This window comes from Doryrhamphus excisus, chromosome 15, assembly GCF_030265055.1.
Source record: "Doryrhamphus excisus isolate RoL2022-K1 chromosome 15, RoL_Dexc_1.0, whole genome shotgun sequence".
Lineage (NCBI taxonomy): Eukaryota > Metazoa > Chordata > Actinopteri > Syngnathiformes > Syngnathidae > Doryrhamphus > Doryrhamphus excisus.
This window is the reverse complement of record NC_080480.1, coordinates 18,311,801-18,331,931: the sequence shown is the minus strand read 5'-3', so window position 1 is coordinate 18,331,931 and position 20,131 is coordinate 18,311,801. Positions and strand designations below refer to the sequence as shown.

The 20,131-nt window shown below is 52.6% G+C and overlaps 3 protein-coding genes across 4 annotated transcripts; 1 reads left to right on the top strand and 2 right to left on the bottom strand.

Annotated features, from left to right (window-relative positions):
- The first annotated feature begins 479 nt into the window (after window positions 1-479).
- nog1 (noggin 1) lies at window positions 480-4,321 on the top strand. Of its 2 annotated transcripts, XM_058048610.1 has the most exons (2): window positions 480-594; window positions 3,667-4,321. In XM_058048610.1, exons 1-2 carry the CDS (start codon window positions 590-592, stop codon window positions 4,223-4,225), a joined length of 564 nt encoding a protein of 187 aa, XP_057904593.1. In that variant the 5' UTR covers window positions 480-589; the 3' UTR covers window positions 4,226-4,321. The 2 variants fall into 2 exon arrangements, with proteins under 2 accessions (XP_057904593.1, XP_057904592.1); XM_058048609.1 differs by lacking the exon at window positions 480-594 and having other exon boundaries at window positions 3,372-4,321.
- A 5,916-nt stretch (window positions 4,322-10,237) lies between these two features.
- Window positions 10,238-13,976, bottom strand: cbx2 (chromobox homolog 2 (Drosophila Pc class)). The gene is made up of 5 exons (XM_058048511.1): window positions 13,869-13,976; window positions 13,729-13,772; window positions 13,076-13,141; window positions 12,920-12,989; window positions 10,238-12,834 (listed from the first exon to the last, which is right to left on the bottom strand). The coding sequence occupies exons 1-5, from the start codon at window positions 13,938-13,940 to the stop codon at window positions 11,662-11,664; spliced, it is 1,425 nt and encodes a 474-aa protein (XP_057904494.1). The 5' UTR covers window positions 13,941-13,976; the 3' UTR covers window positions 10,238-11,661.
- Window positions 13,977-15,105: 1,129 nt separating this feature from the next.
- LOC131102872 (ectonucleotide pyrophosphatase/phosphodiesterase family member 7-like) lies at window positions 15,106-17,991 on the bottom strand. Its single transcript, XM_058048512.1, has 6 exons — window positions 17,754-17,991; window positions 17,510-17,655; window positions 16,718-17,347; window positions 15,647-15,884; window positions 15,392-15,515; window positions 15,106-15,246 (listed from the first exon to the last, which is right to left on the bottom strand). Exons 1-6 carry the CDS (start codon window positions 17,989-17,991, stop codon window positions 15,195-15,197), a joined length of 1,428 nt encoding a protein of 475 aa, XP_057904495.1. The 3' UTR covers window positions 15,106-15,194.
- Window positions 17,992-20,131: the final 2,140 nt, after the last annotated feature.

Genomic DNA, 20,131 nt, shown 5'->3' with positions numbered 1-20,131 from the left:
GGCCCACTATTATCCGGCAAAGAGATTCTTGATTTATGAAGTGCGAATGGGGAGCCGCGACCAAGGTGGGGCGCGGGGGTGGGGGCGGCACAAGCAGGCGTCTGTGAGGCAGACACGCAGACTGGCGGCCATGTTTCTTGCGACCCTCAGAAACATCGGATGGACGCCTTGTAAATGTTAGAAATGGCCCATGGGCCGGGGGAGTGGGGGCCGTTGTCAGGCTTCATTTAGGATCAGGCAGGTTGATGGAGAGCCCCGTCATCCATCAACACCACCGCTGTTTGGCTTGATGGCAGTAACATGAAGGTGGACTGCTCTTCTGGGTCCTTGCTTGCAGGAGACCGTGTGTGTGTGTGTGTGTGTGTGTGTGTGTGTGTGTGTGTGTGTGTGTGTGTGTGAGACCTGTCAAGGTTGCAGCCACTTACGTATACAACATGTAAGAACACAGCAACATCTTATTTTGTATTCCCGTTGCAGGCGTCCACCCACCCCCACCCAAGACCCAGTCTCTGCACCCGTCCGTCATCCTGCAGTTTGGCCTTGCCGGTTCTGGTTACACAAAGACTTGACAGTACGGCCCCACCTGGAGATGAGGTAGGTTTGTCAACTGAGTCGGTGTCTCATAATACACTCGTAATTCTTTGGTTGGACTTTGTGGGTCGGGGATGGTGGAAGCTGCAACTGGAACTTGTAGGAGAACCATTGAAGTCCACAGTCCATGCTCATGAAGATGGGTGGGTGGGTGGAAAAATTCTGTGACTTTACACACTCGGCCAAGGTGCATTAGAACAAAGTGAGTGAAATATATGAAAAGCAAAGGACAAATGTTTAGACCTAAAGTAACTTTCTTCGTTTTATTTTTGTTTTTAAATGTCACAAACCAGACGGAGCCGTCTGAGAGTGCTCTTAGATGGGGGAGGGGCCCAGAGCAGCAGAGCAGTACGTGTGTTTTGTTGACTAGATTTGTTGTGAGTTACGTCTATGGGAAAAGCTGTCAGCAACACTGATCCCTCCTGCTATGCCTTCTTCTTCTCTGGCAGCAGGCCAGGGGCCTCGTCTGTGTAAATGTGCCAGAAACCCAAAATGTGCGTCCAGATAAAATCCTATTCCGCCCTATTCCTATTCCTATTCCACCTCATCACAGAAGGTCAGTGCAAAGTAGCCGCATGAGGACATACTAGGTGGTTAAGAGTTAGTATCTAAGAGTTAGTTAAGTGTGTGTGTGTGGGGGGGGGGGTGGAGGTAGTACAGGTAGTGGCAAGTGTATTTGGAATGGATATTCGTCATTGTACGGCCACCACGGAAGTTCCTGCGACTGTCGCCGAGGTGGTCGCCGGAGCGCCTTGACTTCGGCCTGCAGCAGGGGTGATTATGCCGATTGTGTGCTTTTGGACTGCAGCGTAATGGGGGGGGGGGGGCAAAGTGCTAAACAAACTAGCAAATTACACACCTCCCCAGCGCCAGAGTCAACACCGCTTCGGTCTGCGTGTATTCAGCTTGTGGCCGCAATTAGCCCGAGGTGTGAAAGCCGGCACGCGGGGAGATAAGGCGTGCGAACGGCGCTTTGTCTTTCCCATCACGCCGTGAGCGTCGCGTCCGTGCCGAGTCGGAAGCTTCCCATTGACCGCAGACCCGGAGAAGAAAAAGAGCAGAAAGATGTCGTTATGTGAGCGCGCTGCTTTTATTAGCCGAGGAAAGTGCAGAAGACAAGCTCTTCAATTAGGCAGGCGTCTGTCTCAGGCAGCCATATTTGACCATCGCCGCGTTCCTGTGGTCCAACAGTAGCAAGGATTAGGAGGAGGAAAACAACTTAATGGGAAGCACATTGGATGGGACCGGGGAGATGACAGACTAAAGATAGGTGTCGCTCCCACGGATGCTCAGGTGACATTAGCCAGACCTTCCAGCATCATTTGGCCGTAAACCAAACGAGCGGCGGCGCTGCGTTGAATTAGCGCATTGAAAAACCAAACAAACACACATCTATCTCCAGCGGATTCTTCAGGGCTGATGTAGCGACTTCTTCCAGTAAATTAGGAATTTTTTTTTTCCTCCTAAGAATGATTCTCACAGTTTTGGACAGCTTTGCAAATTGTGATACTTTCCATGGCCGCCTCTGAGCCAGCGTTGTTTATTCGGGAGTTAATTTGGCCCGCTTTATTGAGCAGGCGAACAGGCAGCCATATTGTCCCGCCGGAGCTCCACGCCAGCTGTAAATACGCCGCGAGGAGCGCCTTCTTCTCGTGTTGGGGTTGTTAAACCTGCCGCCGGCTGCTCCTCGTGCAGCTTTCTTGACATGTTTTCCAGCGAGGTGGCTACGTCATGCGTGATGGGAACAATGTCCGTTCATGGCGGTTTGTGGTTTTGCACCATACTTGTGTTGTCGGACAATAGAAACGTCAGCAGCGAAGGTCACTTTGTCGAGGTCATGTGACATCGGTCGGCGAAGATGACGTCTCAAAGCGTTCATCGTGATTATTGTGGGCGGGGATCCTCTGAGCGCTAAGATGGCTACATGTCCAACAAGTCACGTGTTCACTCGAAGCGGCTAGCCACTCGTCTGACGGCTTTGCTTCCTGTCATCCATTTTCTATAGCGCTTATCCTCACTTGGAAGGTGGGGCATGCTGGAGCCTATCCCAGCTGGCGGCCAACCAACAACCGGGCACCCCCATTGTTCTTTTTTAGAACCCCCCTCCTTCAGCCGGTCTTCCCGTTTTGATCAGGAGTGTTTGGCCAAATGCTGAGGTGTTTGTTGCCAAGGAAATCGTGCTAGCACCCTGCCCCCTCGCCCACGCAGCCAACGACGACACGGTCATCATCTCTCTGGAAAACAAACCCCACATGTCCCGCCGCTGCGTGTTCATTTCATGATGCGTTTGAAGACGCAGTCAGACAGGATGTAAAGTGCAGTGCTTTTATTGTGAAGGCTTACACCGTGCCTGTCTGTCTGATATTAGACACATTAGATGACATTACTTTGTAGATGTCATCCTGCGGCGTCTGTAACGTGCCGTTTGACCCTTGACGCGTACTTTTATCGCGTTCCTGCTCCCGCGCGTCTCCTGTTGTGCATCTTGAAATTCCAAGCTGCAAAGCGAGGGCTGATGTAAACGGCGAGCCGAGGAGCGGCACACATGTTGAACACCAGTTCTGGTGGAGCCGCTCCAGAAGGATTTATCGGACTTCTTAACATCCCTGACCAACGGGAGACGTGTGCAGTCATTCCGGCTGCATGGAGGCTGATTTAGGAAGCCTGGAAAAGCAGCAGGGGGGCGTCTCCCCCCCCGCCCCGCCCCCTCTCGCAGAAGGAGGTGTGGGGATGTCCTCCCGCAGACAACAAGCGCGCATTGAAGGCCGGTGACATCACGCGCGCCGGCCTCCATATAACGCAGCCTCGCCGTCTTCCGTGGAGGTCACGCACGAGCATCATGACGTTGGTCCGCGTCACCTCGCCGTCCTTCATCGGAACCCGAACCAGAAGCGACCTCCGCTGACGCAGCATGCCTGCTCCCCGCCGTGCACCATACGCGTAATTGCGCAGCTGTCGCCTCGACATGGATCAGAACCCGCACTTCGCGGCCGTGTGCGTGCTGGTCCTGTCCCTCGGACTGTTGGCGCCCAGGGGGGGCTGTCAGCACTACTACCTCCTCCGTCCCATCCCCAGTGACAGCCTCCCGCTCGTGGACTTAAAGGAGGACCCGGACCCCGTTCTCGACCCCAGGGAGCGGGACCTCAACGAGACCGAACTCCGGAGCCTCCTGGGAGATTTCGACAGCCGCTTTTTGTCCGTGTCGCCGCCCGGCCAGGATAAGTTCCCCGGAAACGACGAGCTGGAGGACGCGGAGCTCCAAAAGCCCGGCGGGGTTCTGCCCAAGGAGATCCGGGCTCTGGACTTCGACGAGCAGTTCGGCAAGAAGCACAAAGCCAGCAAGAAACTGAAGCGGCGCCTGCAGCAGTGGCTGTGGGCCTACTCCTTCTGCCCGGTGGTCTACACCTGGACCGACCTGGGCGGCAGGTTCTGGCCGCGCTTCGTGCGCGTGGGCGGCTGCCTCGGCAAACGCTCGTGCTCGGTTCCGGAGGGCATGGTGTGCAAGCCCGCCGCCTCCACCCACCTGGGGCTGCTCAGGTGGAGGTGCCTGCACAGGAAGGCGGGGCTCAAGTGCGCGTGGATCCCCGTGCGCTACCCCGTCATCACGGACTGCAAATGCGCGTGCGCGAGCTAATCGCTCGTGCTCCGAGTGTGGCTGACTCTCTGTTGTTTGTCTGATTCTTTGTAACCTGCCGAGTGGACTTCGTGAACGACTCCATATGTCGGCACTCCTGGCCTGGAAACTAGGGACATTTGGGCTATTTATTCTTTATATTCTTGCAATAAAACACTGACATGAGTTGAAAAGCTATGGCTTGCCTTCTTCAAACTTCTCAACCTTTTCTTTCAACCCTGTACCTGTACTGCGTGTACAGCGTGTACTGCGTGTACTTAGGTTCTTACTGCTCTCAGCAGTGGCCTTATCAGGCGCTGATAAAGACACCATCAGTGATTCTGGTCTCGGAGCGGAGAGGAAGGTTCCAATGTGTAAACAAGTCATGTGACGGCTCTGCATGATAAGATGTGCGCTGATGCTCGCTGATAATCTGACGGTCAAACAAGAAATTGGCGTTTGATAAACAGTTGCATCCGTGTCAAACAGGTTAAGGTCGGGTAGCGTTTACATGTCTGAATTTACCTTTCATTCTATTTATTGGATTCTTTCAACATACTGGTTGAAGTACTTGACTAATATAAACGAAATGACGCCTCCGCCCATCCTGCCATCTTCATCTTCTTATCCGAGGTCGGGGGTCACGGGGGCAGCAGCCTAAGCAGGGAATCCTGTGACGGAAAGTTCTTGAGAAGGTCCATGCGTTGACGGTAAATGGGAATACAGCTTTGTGAAAAGTATCGGGGTATCGGTGCGGTGTGCTTTCTGTTGGGGGCCCCTGTCAGGCGGGCAGCTGGCCAGAAGGGTCAGTTCTCTCTGGGCTAAAATCTCATGGATCAGTCTCCGCATCGGCCGGGAACAGGAATGGTGCCACTTTGGAGATATTCAGTCTTATAGCCATTGACCTGATGCGTGATCAAAAACCAAGACTTTGAACCTGCTCGCAAGCTTTGAAGGCTTGGAGCTTACCGTTACCTCGTTGCTGGTCGGGTACGCATCCCTGTTAAAGACACCTTCAGTGATTCATGCGTCTTAGCTGGTGGTCACTAAAGATGTTCTCCCATCTACAATTGTCAAGCATACAATGGTAAGTGGATACAACTATTCAGTCTTCTTTGGTAGTTAGTTTTATTACTGAGCTGGTAGTTGTAGGTGTTCTTTAGTCTTAGGTGTATTTGGCAGCAGCGGGGGTCGTGGTGTGTGTGTGAGTGAATTTACAGCAGCTTTCCAGCAAATGAGTGTCGCAAGCCCCCCCCCCCCCGATGCAGACAGGGCGGCACCAGAAAGCCTTGCATGGCGTTTGACTTGTGCTGACGTCCTGATGATGCTCCTTGTGGAGCCAGCCTGATGCGTCACCTCGCCGCCAACCAGCTCTCTCGGCACCAGGCTGCAATGTGGAGGCCCGCGTGGACGCAGTAGCATTTAGTGCGTGCGTACGTGTGTGTGTGTGTGTGTGTGTGTGCGTATGTATGTGTGTGTGTGTGTGTGTGTGTGGAGAGCGAGAAATGCTAATCCGCCCGTCTTTGCTGCCGTGCTGATGATGATCAGGCTTCACATTTACAAGCTGGGTCCACCTATTTCAGGTTTGGCGTGTCATCAGCTCTTAAGCTTTCCCAGCACCGATACTGCCCCCCCCCCCACGCCACCACCCCTCACACCTCATTGGCTGCTCCATTGACTGATGCGGTCGCTCCGTGTTTGTCAGCTGTGTTTTTACAGGAGCACGCCACTTTGTGGTCACATGACCAGGAGGGCTGACCTCAACTAAGAGACGAACACACCTTTTTTAATAAAATCACAAATCTTCATTTTTCATCTTGTCGCCCCCCCCACTGGCAACAAGACTTCTACCTTTTCCATCACTTTTCCAGCTGCTGTGGTTCCTTCACTTCTGCTCTTCAAACGTTCTTCACAATTCATGCTGGCCGTCCTTTAGCCCAGCAATTTCTTTGGCTTCTTCTCCTGCTGCTCTGCATGCTCCCTGGTCCCTGGTCCCTGGTCCCTGGTCCCTCCTGAAGCCAATCAAGTGATACACTGAAGCCAAAAACCTGATGAAACCAGAACAAGTGCAGACACTTTCCCGATCAAAGCGAGCTACTCCTTGTTAGCCTTGGCAAGCGTCTCCTTCGGATGATGAAGGAAGTCTGACTGGCACCGCCTGGCTCGTCGTCTGGGGCGCCCACATCACAGCCTGACGCTTCACCTGTCAAAATGAAGCAGCAGGAAGTCCTCATGTGAAGAGACCGCTCATGAATGCCCGTCACGGGGCACCCCCCTTGGCCCCCAAAGGCGGCTGTAAAACCGGCCTTCCCTTTAACGAGCATTTACGTGTGCAGTAGAAAAGCCTGACATGAAGTGGCGTGTGGCTCCTTTAGGCGGGGTCCTGCAGGAGGCGCTGTTTGGCCGGCCGCCCAGCTAGGGGTGCGCTCCCACGCGCCGCCTAATTGGATCCTTCGCGCCGGTCGCCGCCTTCAAACCTTCATGGCTGATCTTTCAACATTTTTGTCTGCCGTAAATTTGACAGTCGGGTTTGATGGCTGGCGTGGGGGCGGTGCGGTGCATGGCGGGCGATCCGACTGTTTGATGTCCAGGGCTCGTTAATCCGAACCTCAGCTGGTATGCGAGGTCAGAGCCCGCTTTGATGTGGGCTGGGCGGCCGTGCCAAGGCTGCGGAGCCGGGAGGGCACCCGGCGTTTGGGAAAGATCAGGAAGCGTAGCAACCTTCCGTCTTCTGGCTTTTGTCCATCCGCTACTGGAAGGATGAGGTCTGGATCCGTCAGGGGGGCCCCCCCCACCTTGGCTCTCGTGCAACTCAGGCCCCACCTGTAAATGTTTGCAGTAGGAATCATTTCAAAACCACATCTGTGGCTCCTCGGAGGAGGCTGGGGGCTTTTCACTAGCGAGCAAATGAGATGCTGGTCCTCTATGGTGGGGTGGGGACCCAGACCGGGACTTTGGGTCGCATCCATTGCTTCCCTGCTGTGCTTTGTAGCATCCAACCTTCCTGCATCCACACCAACATGAAACCCATTTCATATCTGGGCCGACAAGAAGCGTAGAGCCCGGCGGGGGCGGGGGGCGGCACTGAAGGAATGCGGGTGGGTCAGATCATCAATCAGCTTCAGATGCTGCGTTTTGGTATTTTTATAAGCTGGGATGTCTTTAACCCTTCCAGGCTGGATGCTGCTACGTTTCCCTGCCCCCACGGGTGGAGCCCATCGCGTCCGGGTGGCACTGTGGTGCCCCCACCCCCGTTATTTCATCACATCCGCTTCCCTAATATGGTACCTTTCTCCCTATCAATATTTGTACCGAATAATAGAAATACATGTACAATATACAATACTGTACAAAAGACCTCCCTTGGTCCCTAAAAGCACCACGGCGTTGGCGTCACCGTGCCGCCTTGGCTAGGAGGAGTCTTACTGAGTATTTTTAGCCTGCGTGAGTTTTCACGGCGTTGATATGAATGACCGCCGCACTCATGCACCACACTCCAACTCGTGGCACTCGTGCACGCTGTGCTCGGCGGTGTCGGAAGGCAACGAGCGCAGCGTGCCAGCTAGCATTAGCATTATGCGCTATTTTTACACCCGGCTGGAATCCGTCTGCTGGCTTCACCAGCTGATCAACGTGCGGCGTCTTGGTGGGAGTGTGTGTTCACACTTTTAGTTTACTCTGTGTGTCTTCAATCACAGCGGCCTCACGCGGGACACCACAACATCCTGCAGAGTCCCCCGGGGGGCCACCGGGGGGCCACCGCTACAAGCCCGGCGCTAATAAAACTCAAGCAGGCTGTGTTGGTCCTGTAAACGTAATCTGAAAGTGTTAATTACAAGCTGGCGCCTGTGTGTGCGTGTGTGTGTGTGTGTGTAGGTGTGTGTGTGCGTGTGTGTGTGTGTGTAGGCGTGTGTGTGTGTGCGTGTGTGTGTGTGTGTGTGTGTGTGTGAGAGAGAGAGAGATCCCCTTCCTAAACAAGACGACGTGAGTCATGGCGGCAGTCCTGGAAACGAGATTTTCTCTCTGTTGGGGATCCTTTTTGAATGGTGGAGCTTTAAAGGACTGTGGGGGTGGGGGTGGGGGGCACGGCTAGACACCCGGTGTTTACTGTCATTCTTACAGGGGTGAGAGAGAGAGAGTGAGTGAGAGAGAGAGAGCGAGTACACACGCACGCCAAGCTGAGGTCAAAGTGTACTCCCAGCAGTGCTTCCTGTTTAGCTTCAGCCACCACAGATAGATGGCAGTCCTGTGGGGGCCGCTAATGAATGTACTGTGAATATATGAAGTATATTTGGCAATAAGATGCTTGGCGTCAGAGGTCAGAGGTCAAGCGTCCTCAGGCACCTCCTCAAGAGGAGCAGCTCCAGGCGGCGAGCTCCTCTGGGGGGGCTTTTCAGATCTTATTCTGCGAGGGCCTGCTCAGGTTGATGGATGGTCTCCCTGAAGAGAGTGGACCTGGATCTGCCGCTAGCAGACAGACACCCCCGTTTAGGCGGCTGCTGTCTGAGAGTCTGCAGGTCCACTGGGGGCGGCGGTGGCTGGAGCCAAAGTAATGAGCTGTGAAATTCACCCGTAGACCTGGTCCACCGGCACCGGGTCCCGATTCGGCCCCACACGGAGAACGTTTAGAGCGGCCTCATGTTGCCATATCAGCTTAGCTCTATGGCTACAGTTAGCATTCATGCTAGCAAAGGACAAAGACAGCAAATAAATGAAAGTGAGACTAAACCGATGTTCTACCAATTCCAGATGTGGGAATGTCTACGGAAGCAGAGATGCCAAAGGCGTATGGATGGAGGCGGGGCCACACCTGGACAGCAGGAGAAGGTGACCCGGCGTGGAAGGCAGGGCGGGCCGGTCAGACGTGGCGACTCCGGCGCGGTGATGGACGGTGAGTGAGATGAGACGGGTGGGGCGGGGCGGCGTGTCGTCACGGCCCGGGGACCGCCTCTCGGTATCAGACAGCAGAGTGATGTTTGTTGACTCTGCCGCGGCCCGCTGATTTGGCATGCGGGGCGAGGGTCAGATCGGGTTTCCAAACATTCCCTTTGAAATGGAATAGCGTCCGTCCCAGGCGGCCCGGACCCAAGCGGCACGCCGCAGTCCAAACACGCACATCAACAGCCCGGCGCGGGACGTTCCCGTCTTCCCGGCCGGTCCATGCGCCTGCTAGCGTCACACTTCATCTGCATGCACCCTGATAATGAAACACTTGAATGCGGCCTCGGCTCTCAGGTGCAACACAATCCCTCCCCAACTCCGCTGTGGAATGTGGAAAAACACTTTCCCTTTTGGAAGTCACGGAAAGAGAAATCATCTGTTCCAGGGTCAAACGGTAAAGGCAGGAGTTCACTCAGCTTTGTTTGGATCCCTGTGATTGTCCTGGGGGGCCATTTGCAGCCCACCGTAACATTCTCAAGCTGACAAAAACAACAACAAAATCTGCTGTCATTTTACAAGAGTAGTCAAATAAAAATCCTAATAATGTAATATAAGCGTAAATACCATTTTAGTAGCTGAGACCTAAATATGGGAATAACGTCATAATATAACAAGAAGACCATGTAGAAGAAGTTGAAATAGTTTGGAATTCATCAACCAACCGAAGCGATGCCGGAACGTACACGGGTATATTTAACAGCTAAGCGTGAAACCGGTGCTAAAATGAGGCCAGCATGAGATGTTTGAGCACATGAATGACCTCAAGGAGAAGCTACCACGGGGAAGTCATTCCGGCTTGGAAGGTTGACTGAATGAATCCCATTGCTACATAAAGCCTAACGGTCCAACAGCACCATCTAGTGGCTACATCAACTTCTGCATCAGTGTCTGGTGGCAGACGTGTATTTCATATCATAGCATGAAGAATACTCCACAATTCGTTCATTTAGCGATTATTAAATGATCAAATAAAACCATGTACAGTATATTCAGGGTATACAACAGATCAAATATGTGAAAATGCTCTTTTAAACTATTAAAGAAAAGAAGTCAAATGGTAAAAGCTATGAACTTTATTTAAAATACACTTGCGGCTCCGTAGACCATCGGTCAGCATTTCAACAAATAATGAAGTCCTAACTTAAATTGGAGTATGGATTGTCGTATCGAACGATTCAAATGTCAAGTGAGTGAATGTGCTGTGGTTTTGGCATTATTATTATTATATTATTATTGGCATTATTATTAATTATTGGAGTCTTTGGATGATTGTGTCATACCAGCATGTGTTGTCACGTTATTGGGAGTCCCGCCTGAGCTACACTTCAGTGTCAGGCACCAAATGGGGATGCCTGCTGCCACCCCCCCCACCGCTCCAAGTCTGGGTCGGACCCAGCCGGGTAAAGTGTCATTAGCTATGTGCTAGCCACATAGCGTAAACACTTGTAATGAATGAGGCCACCGCAGAGAGGATTCATTCATGTAAACGCAGATAAAACTTTTATTATCGCATCTTCTCACGTTCTTCATCGGCACCATCCATCTCTCCAAAAACAGGAAGTTACACTTTAAAAACAGCTGCAGCTTCCTGTTTGAGGAAGGCTCGCCGCGGCATCTCCAAGCGCTTCCATAATCCCGGAGCGGCGTGTCTTTGTGTCGGTCTGAGAGAAAGGCGCAGCGCCGGGTCGCCGGATTAGTCCCGAGTTCAGAGGAAGCGCTTTGTTGGCCGACCCTCTCAGGAGAGCGGGAAGCGGCGCACATTGTGGGACTTCTTTTGTGTGACACGGTGAGATGAAAGCGGAGCAGGGCCCATCCCAAAGAGACGTCAGCAGCTGAGGCCAAACAACAAAAGTGTCCCGAGACATCTGGTGCTTATTGTCTCACGGTCCACACCCCCGTCCCTCCCACGGGACCTCCCCGACACGACCCTGTCAGGTGCTCATCTGCCCTGTCAACACCAGGACTTGAGGGAGACCCTGAATCCGTGTCCGTGTTCTGATCAAACAAGGCGGTTTTGGGAATCAGCAGTAAGACCAGGCTCCTGGAGACCAGGAGCAGACCTGGTAGAAACCAGAGGTAGCTAATATCCAATAATACTAGACTTCTACTTGGCAGCAAGGTGATTTACAACAACTATTGATTGATTGATTGATCAACTCAATTGGCACTGCTAGGATATTTCCTGAATACCCGGCATGGCAGCGTTCCAGAAACTGGGAAGCCGCAAAAGTCCAGCAATAAAAAAAAAAAGGCATCGGAATGCGACTTGAACAATCCTAGCACCCCGTTCATATTTATTCATATGGACTATGAGGGATGGTCCAGGTATGTCTGGACCGCTAGCAGTCCAAAATCAAATCCTAACTTTTTCTCTTTTCCACATTTCCAAGTGGAATGTTTGCAAATTCCCAGTCGTCTCAAATGCAGCCTGAGATTGACCTGAGGAAAAGAACACCCAGTCCAGGAGCACGAGACCCTTTTGTGGTCAATAAATGACGCGTGGCGGTCGGGTCCCGTCAGTAGGGGCGGATGCTGAAGAAGCCCACGCTGGTCGGAGACTCCTTCACGGTGACGGTGACCAGGTTGGCCGTGACATCCGTCACAAACACGTGTTCTATCAGACTGCGAGTGGGCTTCCAGTCTTGGTTCTGGACCACCGCCAAGCCGTCCTGACCGCCGTCTGACGAGTCCTGGTCGGAGTCCGAGCCGCTCTCGTCCTCCCCGGTGCTCATCTCGCTGGTCTTGGCTTTCTTGCCGTCTTTGGAAGCGTCAGACTTATGGGCGCCACCTTTCTCCGCTTTACTTCTGGAGGTCTGCGCCTCCTTTTCAAGGGTGGACTGATTCTTCCGGGGGCCCCCCGGGGTAGCTGGACTCTGAGGGGCCTTGTAGTCTTGGTTTTGGAGAGCGGTTTTGCGTGCAGGACTTGCACCGGGTCCGGAACCATTTCCCGGTGGCTCACTGGTGTGCATGACTTTGTGGTGGAGGTTCAGCGGATGCAGACTCGGACTGTTTGACGTGTTCTTGGACTGCTGGGAGGCCATGGCTTTAGCGTTGGCTAGTCTTTGCAACACGTGGGCCTTCGGTCCGCTGCTGGGGTTCAGGGTGTGCTGAGGGGATCCCGGGACGGGATGTCTGGATGTGTTCAAGTTCAAAGCCGCTACTCCTCTTGATTTGCACGAGTCCAGACTGGACACGGACAGTTTCCCCTCAGCGACATTCCTGCCGGGGCTGCATTTGTTCAGAGGGCCGGGGGAAGGTGGGACGGATCTGCTGGAAGCCACGGAGCTCAGAGAGTTTCGGGAATCCGCTCCCCTGTTGAAGCCCATGAAGGTGAAGCTGGCCAGGTGAAGCGGCTTCTTGATAGATCCTGGAAGATCACAATCTTGGGACGTCTTCTGAGGGCCTTTTCCCTTCCGGAATTCCTTCACTTCCGGAGAGAGAGGTTTACGACCTCGTTTCTTGGGGGGCTCCTGTTTGGCCACCACAATCTGTGCCTTCTTCTGGGGGACGGGATGGAGGTCTCGTACGTTCGCTCGCTTCATGTGGCTGTCCTCGTCTGCATCGTCATCATCCTCATCTTCTGACGAGGAGGAAGAAGAGGACGAGGAACCGGAAGATGAGGAATCTGAGGATGAGGAAGATGAGCCTGAAGAGGAGCTGTTGGACTTGGCAGCTTCGGGAACGTTGTCCTGAGGAAAGACGAGGATGGACATCAGTGTTTCCATAGCACCGGAATGGGGGGGGGGGGCTAAAGGTGCTTCATGCTGAACCTACCGGCCTTTTCCGTGGTCGTCCTCTGGGCCGTTTCCCTCTCTTGCGCATCAGGAGCTCCTTCTCCTGCTCTCTGGTGGGACACAACAACGTGAGGACAGACCGTGTTTCCTTTTCCAACCGTTTTCCTCGGACATGGAGAAGCTGAAAGAAACTCACTTCTTGTTGAAGGCCGCCAGCAGCCTGGGATCCAGGATGTTTTCCTGGGGCTCCCAGCTGTTATGTCTGAAAGACACAAACTATTTCAGCAGAAGGAAGGAACCTGAGGTCACGTGACGCATCCAGTGGTCGGATATAAACATCTACCAAGGATGTCCTCCATGTGTAACAGGTCTGTTGAAGAGCACATTCTGAGCAGCGGCGTCCACCCCCACCCTTCTAGCCCCCCCCACCACACACACACAAAGGACGGGGGGGGGGGGGGCTAACAGAAGGCAGGCAGGCAACAGTGTGCACCCAAGGAGCATTACAACAAAGGTGACCCAAAATGGAAAGAACATCCAATAAACATGAGCAAAACCGCCCTTGGAAACATTAGAAGTTTATGAAAATAAGTCTCCAGCCATTCAGGAAGGTCAGACAGCCTCCTTGTGTGCAAACAAAGCTCTTTTTAAATAAAGTATTTTTCAAAGTAGCTTTGAATCCCAATAGGTCGTCAGTGCGTGTTTTTAAATCAAACTTGGGACCAACTTGGTGATTCGAACAAGTCACGAACAAACCATCTAAAAATGAACATCTCAACTGAACAGCAGACTGGGAGAGCATGCAAGGAGCAGGAGGCTGCAGCTGTTGTTGTTTTCATTGTTTCTTACTTGGACGACCATCCCCTCCACTTGACCAGAAACTCCAACTTTCCCTGACAAAACACCAAGAAAACAAAGGTTAGCTCCGAGCCCGGCTCAGCAAAAACCACCAACAGCTCGGACGGGATCGGTCGTCGTCGGTGTCCAACCTTCCTCAGTCGCTTGTTGAGGATGCATTCGGCGTCAAAAACCTGCTCTCCCACCGCGCTCAGCTCCTCCATGGCTGCCGGGACAACAATAACAGCAGGCTGAGCCTCCGGCGGCTCGCAAGCTACACCGCCGCGACACCGGAAGCACAGTTTGCCGCCTTCGCAATGAAACCCCTGCCCTAGTTTCACACCACTTCCTTTGCGCGGTCGTACGTCGTCATGACGTCATTCTTCGGGTGTACAATCAAATCACATTCGATATGAAGTCGCGTTCATCTCTACCCGGCGTCGTCAGAGATGTAGTGTACTACTGCAGGTGTCTCTCCTCCAACGCTTACTTTGAAAAGCGTAACCGGATGTTTTCTTGTGTTGATTCGTGAGCTTGACGAGCAGATGTCGCGAGAGGCGGGCTTTTTTTTCTAGTTGTATAAAAAAATGATAGCTCCATGATGTTGATACATCCATGCTAAGTAGCAAACAAACTATGGTGCATTCAATGACCACCAAACAAAGCGTAACATCCCACGGTTTGATATAAAAACATAATGGATGAAGCACGAACACATGATGTCAAAAGTGTGGGCTTTCTTAGAAGGCTGGACATTTATCTGGACACTTGTCCCTAGCAACATCACTCCCTCGCTGCATCTTTAGCTTCAGGAAGTTATTCATGAATAAATGATGGCTGTTTGGTGGTACACGATGGTGTATTATTATTCAACCATATTGAAATTCAAGTGATATGTAGTATTCTGGTCACTAGGTGGCGGTAATGGCACAAAACATTTAGACATTAGCTTACATGACATTACCTTGGACACAACAGTTAAAGGTCTCCCATTTTGTGGTAAGCATTTGGTTTGTTAAGTATACAAGAAATACATTTGAAGCTCACTGGTTAATTTGCTAGCTTTTTAGCTCAGTAGCTTGCTAGCTTTACTAGCTATAGTGGTTGTCTCGAGTCCTTGCAGAGTATTAGTTGTGCACTGTGTTGTAAACCGTGAATAATAGTAGTGTAAAGATTATTAAGACTATAGGGTTGTTATTTTGTCCAGAGGTCTCTAATAACATATTTACAAAGTCATAAACAGGTTTTCTGTGCTGTATGCGGTCGGGTCCGTATGAAGCCAATGAAGCGCTTGAATGTTCCACATGCTATCTGCATTCACCGTGAAGACAATCAACACCTTTCCAACAGCGTCATATGTTTTTATTTGTTTATTTTATATTTACATGCATTTTATGAACTGATTATTTCCTGAAACAAAGCATGTTTACACGCACATCAAAGCCTGGAGGAAAGGCCCAAGTCTGTCTTGTCGTGGTTTAAAGGGAAGTTTGTTTGGTGTTTTTCGGAGGGTGTGTGAAAGCAGCGGATCTGAAACACAAACAGGAAGTGGCGTGGGGCGTGAATACATGTTGGCATTGTTGTGCAGAAGGTACATGCCAAAATAAGACAAAGCCAGCAGGTAGTTGTTGAATGAAAGTCAAATATGTCATTCCTAGACTGGTCGTGTGGTTACCTTCTACGTCGTCTGCTGCTGACTACTTGGTGTGTTGTTATCACAGCAAAGGTGATGAGAAGAAGTCCGGCCGTGGCAGCCAATCCGATGACAGCGTTCCGTATGAAACTTCCACCCTCTCCTTCTAGAGACAGAGATAAGAGGTTCTAGTCAGCCTGTTTTTTCATAGGGCGCACCCCAAGGCCGTCCCCGCCCCACGCTCTCCGCCTAAAGGCACAGTGTCCCGAGAGGACCATTAGCATGCTGGAAGCTCACCGTCCCACGTCCTGGCGCTGGTCACCAACATGTGCTTGGTGGCGTCCAGGTGGCCGTCGTTGACCTCGGGCTGGATGCCGAGGATGTGACACATCAGCGGGTAGATGTGGACCGTTTCAAAAGGCCCCACCTGCAGGTTCTTGTGGAAAGCCGGTCCCACCGCCCTGAAGAAGGCCTTCATGTCCATCTCCTGGTTGTCAAAGCCGTGCTCCCCCTTGTTGAACTGGACTGCGAAGTACTGCAAGGAACCCAAAGAGAGAGCTAGTACTTCCTGTGGACAGCAGAGGGAGCTGTCGCCTAGGCAACAGCGTCTTCAGCCTTGATGACAGAGAGCCACCATGAGGACATGGACTGAATTAGATGTTGGAGCTATCTTTAAGAGACACGCCGTCCATATCTTGTTTATCTTCTCCATGACGTCATCGTGATGGTCATCAGTCGCCCGTAACCTGGCACTCTTTACATAAGTCCACATGGATCAGGCCTGTTATCCTTCTCCAAGTCGCGGCGCCATGAATATTGAGCGACACGTGCAGCCGCAGCGTCGCCTCGCCGCCGAGGCCGCCACTGGAGCCAAATGGAAATGCTAATTTAGAATTTTGAGGCACGAGCAGCTTTGAGGAAGCGTCGGAGGGCGCACGTGTCACCGGGGCGCTTTGGATTATCACGGGGACTCGCAAAGGCACTTGATTAAAATTGTAACGCGCTGAGATTAGAATTTAGCTGATTGTTTCTGCTTGAAGAGAATTTCTTTGTTGCCGATAGCAGCCCAGATAAAAAGCAGCATTTCTCCAAGGATGTTTCACTGGCAGCCCAAGCCTAGAAGTAATCTGCGCGGTGGTGAAGTGGTGCCTGTGACCTGCCCGCGTATCCCGGGGCGTACCCGTGTTGGTTAATCAGTTACTTCAAGCATTCCTCCGTTAATGTGAACGTTTTCTCTGGTTCCTGGTTTTTGACGGGGGTGGGGGTCCCGGTACTTATGTTGGGTCTTGAAGGTGCTAACGCGGCTCAGACTTAGCAAGACTTAGAGTAACGGAAGCGGTGAGAGTGAAGCAGTGTGAAAGGACGCACCCCGTTGATCACATAGCCGGCGTCCGCCAACAAAATGATGGGCAGGATGCGATCGTTCTTGGCAAAGTGGAGGCGTTCTGGCATCTCCTCCTTCTTGTAGACATGGAGGTGAGGGTGGGCCCCCTTCAGTGCCCTGTAAACCTTCTCCAGCTTGCCTGGCTTCGGGAGCAGCATCCCGGAGGGTCCGAAATCCACCAGGTGGAAGGACACATCTCTGAAGGAGAAGCCCGGAATCTCGGAGAGCGTGATCTCCTCCACCAAGCCGTTGCGGTAGACCGTGGTCATGCCGTGATCGGACGTGATGATGATGTTCAGGCGCTCGCTCAAGCCGTGTTCCTCAGCCGAGCGCCGGATGTATCCCACGGTCCGGTCCACTTGCCTGACCATGTCGCGTCGCTGCGGCGAGTCGGGCCCGTATCTGTGACCCGTGCCGTCCGGCTCGCCAAAGTAGAGGGACACAAAGTCCAGATCCAGGTCTCGGAACCAGCCCATCACCTTGTCTGCGTTCCCTCGCCAAGCCGTCTCGTTCTTGTAGTTGTAGAGCAGCGGCTCCACCTCGCGCATCGTGGCTACCTGTCCCCGGTAGCTGGAGGCGGTGCCAGGGAAGTGAAGAGAACCGGCCTTCAGACCCTGATGGAGAACACAAACAAGGTCACGTGCAAAGGCAGCCAAAGGCTGGATGGCGTCCACCTGAAGCGCAGCTGAACTTCCAGCATCTGTCAGCGGGGTGACGTCCCGTCCTGCCAAACAATTTGCTAGCTAAAACGCTCCGTCTCGCTGAATGACACGGACCTGGTTCTGAGCTGTGATCCAGATGGGCAGGGTGCCGTTGTCCCACCAGTCGTTGACAAACTGAGTCTGATAGTAGGGCTTCTTCTCCGTGCTGGTGGTGTTGAACCACATGTTGTGGATCACACCGTGGTTCTCGATGTAGCGGCCTGTCGAGGAGAACCCACGCGTCTCAGAAGTTCTGCCAAGTTCCTCCGACTTTGGAGATGAAAGTAGATGAATCTGAGTAGCAAGGGCAGACCCGTACCTGTCAGGAGGGTGAAGTGTGTCGGGCTGGTGATGGTCAGGTAGGGGGGCGTGACGTAGCGGGCCTTGACTCCGTCCGCGGCCATTCTGTCCAAGTTGGGCGTGTCCACGTCGCGGTCGTAATCCCATCGGAAACCGTCAAAGGACACCAGCAGCACCTTCTGCCTCGGCTCGCTCACGGGGGCCCCCAGTGTGCACCAGGCCCCCCAGAGGAGGCAGAGAGCGGCGGTCCACGGCATGGCGAGGCCTTCACACGCGTCTCTCGTGCGACTGACTGTGTCGCCGGGCGCAGGAAGCTCCCTTTTAGCAGCTCGCCGCAGGTTTCTGGAGTCGAGCGAGCAAAGTTTCTCCAGCTTATCTTATCCGGCCGCTCGCTTTATCTCAACTTCTGCGATGTTTATGGCCGGCAGCTCCTCCCTCGCCTGCCTTTTTGACAGTAAATCCCGTTAATCTCTGCGGACACGCCGCGTGTTTGTTTCCCGGCCGCTCGGCCATCTTGGTGTTTGTCTGCATGCGATGAGAGGCAAATGACATCTTGATGGCTTTCACCTTGACTCGGGATGGAGCGTGATTGATCTGACAGCGGCCAAACGAGAGCGCATATTTCCTGGTCAGCCAGCGGGGTCTCGGGGGACGAGGCGGCCCCTAATAGAAGTATTCATTTTAATAAGTCTAATGTGTACCTTAGCCTGGCTTCTTCTTAAAAGATGGTTTGGAATTGATGCGCCTGCCGCCATGGGCAAACGATGATAAAAAATGGGCAGCGGCCTCCCGGCTGCGCGGATCGCATTCGGACATGATACATCATCTCATTGTGATGTAATCTTATCAGTGTCCATCAACTCTTCAAATGTGTCCTTTATTGTGTGTGTCCTTGGCTGCGGTTCAAGGGAATTGTCTAATCTTTATGGAGATAAGGGATAACATTCATCAGCTTTCATTTGCCTCATTCATATTCATCCCGCTGCTCATATTAGCTCTGCGCGCCGCTCGGCCGCAGTCAGCAAGATTTGGAGTGTTTTTGGACTGCTGAGTCTCACATCTCCACCATGAGAACTTCATCAAATACACGCTCTGAACTTGAGAGGCCTGCAAACTTTAGCTGACCCGCTCCATCCTGCAGAGGGGGTCCACCGGGAGATCGGGCCGCCAGCGCTCCCTGCTGCTCCAGCCCGAGCACTGCAGCCGGCGCAAGGATCCTCGGCTGGAAGCCGCAGGTGTAAACCAACAGTAGAGGACTAGAAGAAGGTTGAGACCTGCCAACATGGACTTTCATACTCTTCACGCATGAAGACCACGCTTTCACTTTGCCTCCTCCTCCTTGTTCTGTCTGTCCGCGGAGTCTAACCCGCATCTCTGCTCAGTCTGTGATTGGTTGGCTCACAGGACTCGATTTCCTGTGTATCCTACGACAGCCCGCCTCCTCTCAGATGGACAGACCAGCTGTCGTGACACTTCTCTTCTCTCTTTCATTACCGCTGTTTGCCTGTGACGGGCAGACCGTGGGGGGGGGGCCGGGGGCCGTCCCCCACCCAGCCCCACGCAGCCCCGTCCCCCCATCCCGACTGCGCATTGGAGAAATTACATTAAACCCTAAACCCTAAAGAGAAAAAATCAATATTTATATGAAAAATATAAAAATATATATTATATATATTGTCATTTTAAAATCCAGCAAGGCTAAGAATAAGATATCAAAAATAGATTAGGTCCTCATATTTCAATATGCCATGCTTTTCAGCCTTTTCAAAGTAAAAACAAATAAATAAATATGACTCTTCATCCATTTTTATGCTTGATTGGGGCCATAAAGTGTGCATGTTTTGTGACAAATATTAGACCAATATTATAGTGCTGATGTCTGAGGAAATATGGCTGGGAAAGCCGGAGAGCGAAGCTACAAAGTGGCAGGATTTCACACTCCGTATGGTCACATGACAGCGACCTCTAGTGGCCTTTTCTTTGTAAGCGCCACCAGTGCAAGCAGGTCATTGAACGCCACGCTCATTTGTTGTTGAGGCCCAGACTCTGTGACTTATAATTGCGGTTTCGTGTTTGAGGTGGTGTACCTAATGAAGTGTCCAACAGCAGACCAACTCGTCGCCCGCCGCGCGCAGGAGCGTGCTTTCTATTTCCCACGATGAGCCTGCCACGAGGCGCGTTGGCGCAGCGGAGGTGAGGGCGTGAGTAAGCAGCGGGCGCACGTGGAGGAGGCTCAGGCCGATATCGGGCTCGCTTCCAGCACGTGGGCCCTTTCCGCAGCTCCACGCCATCAAGTCGCCTCTCAGGTCCGCTCCTCGCTCCTCGCTCCGCTCGCGGCCACGGGGCTCGGCCGCGTCAGTAATTGATTTCTTTAATTTTCTTGAAGAAAAGCTGTTG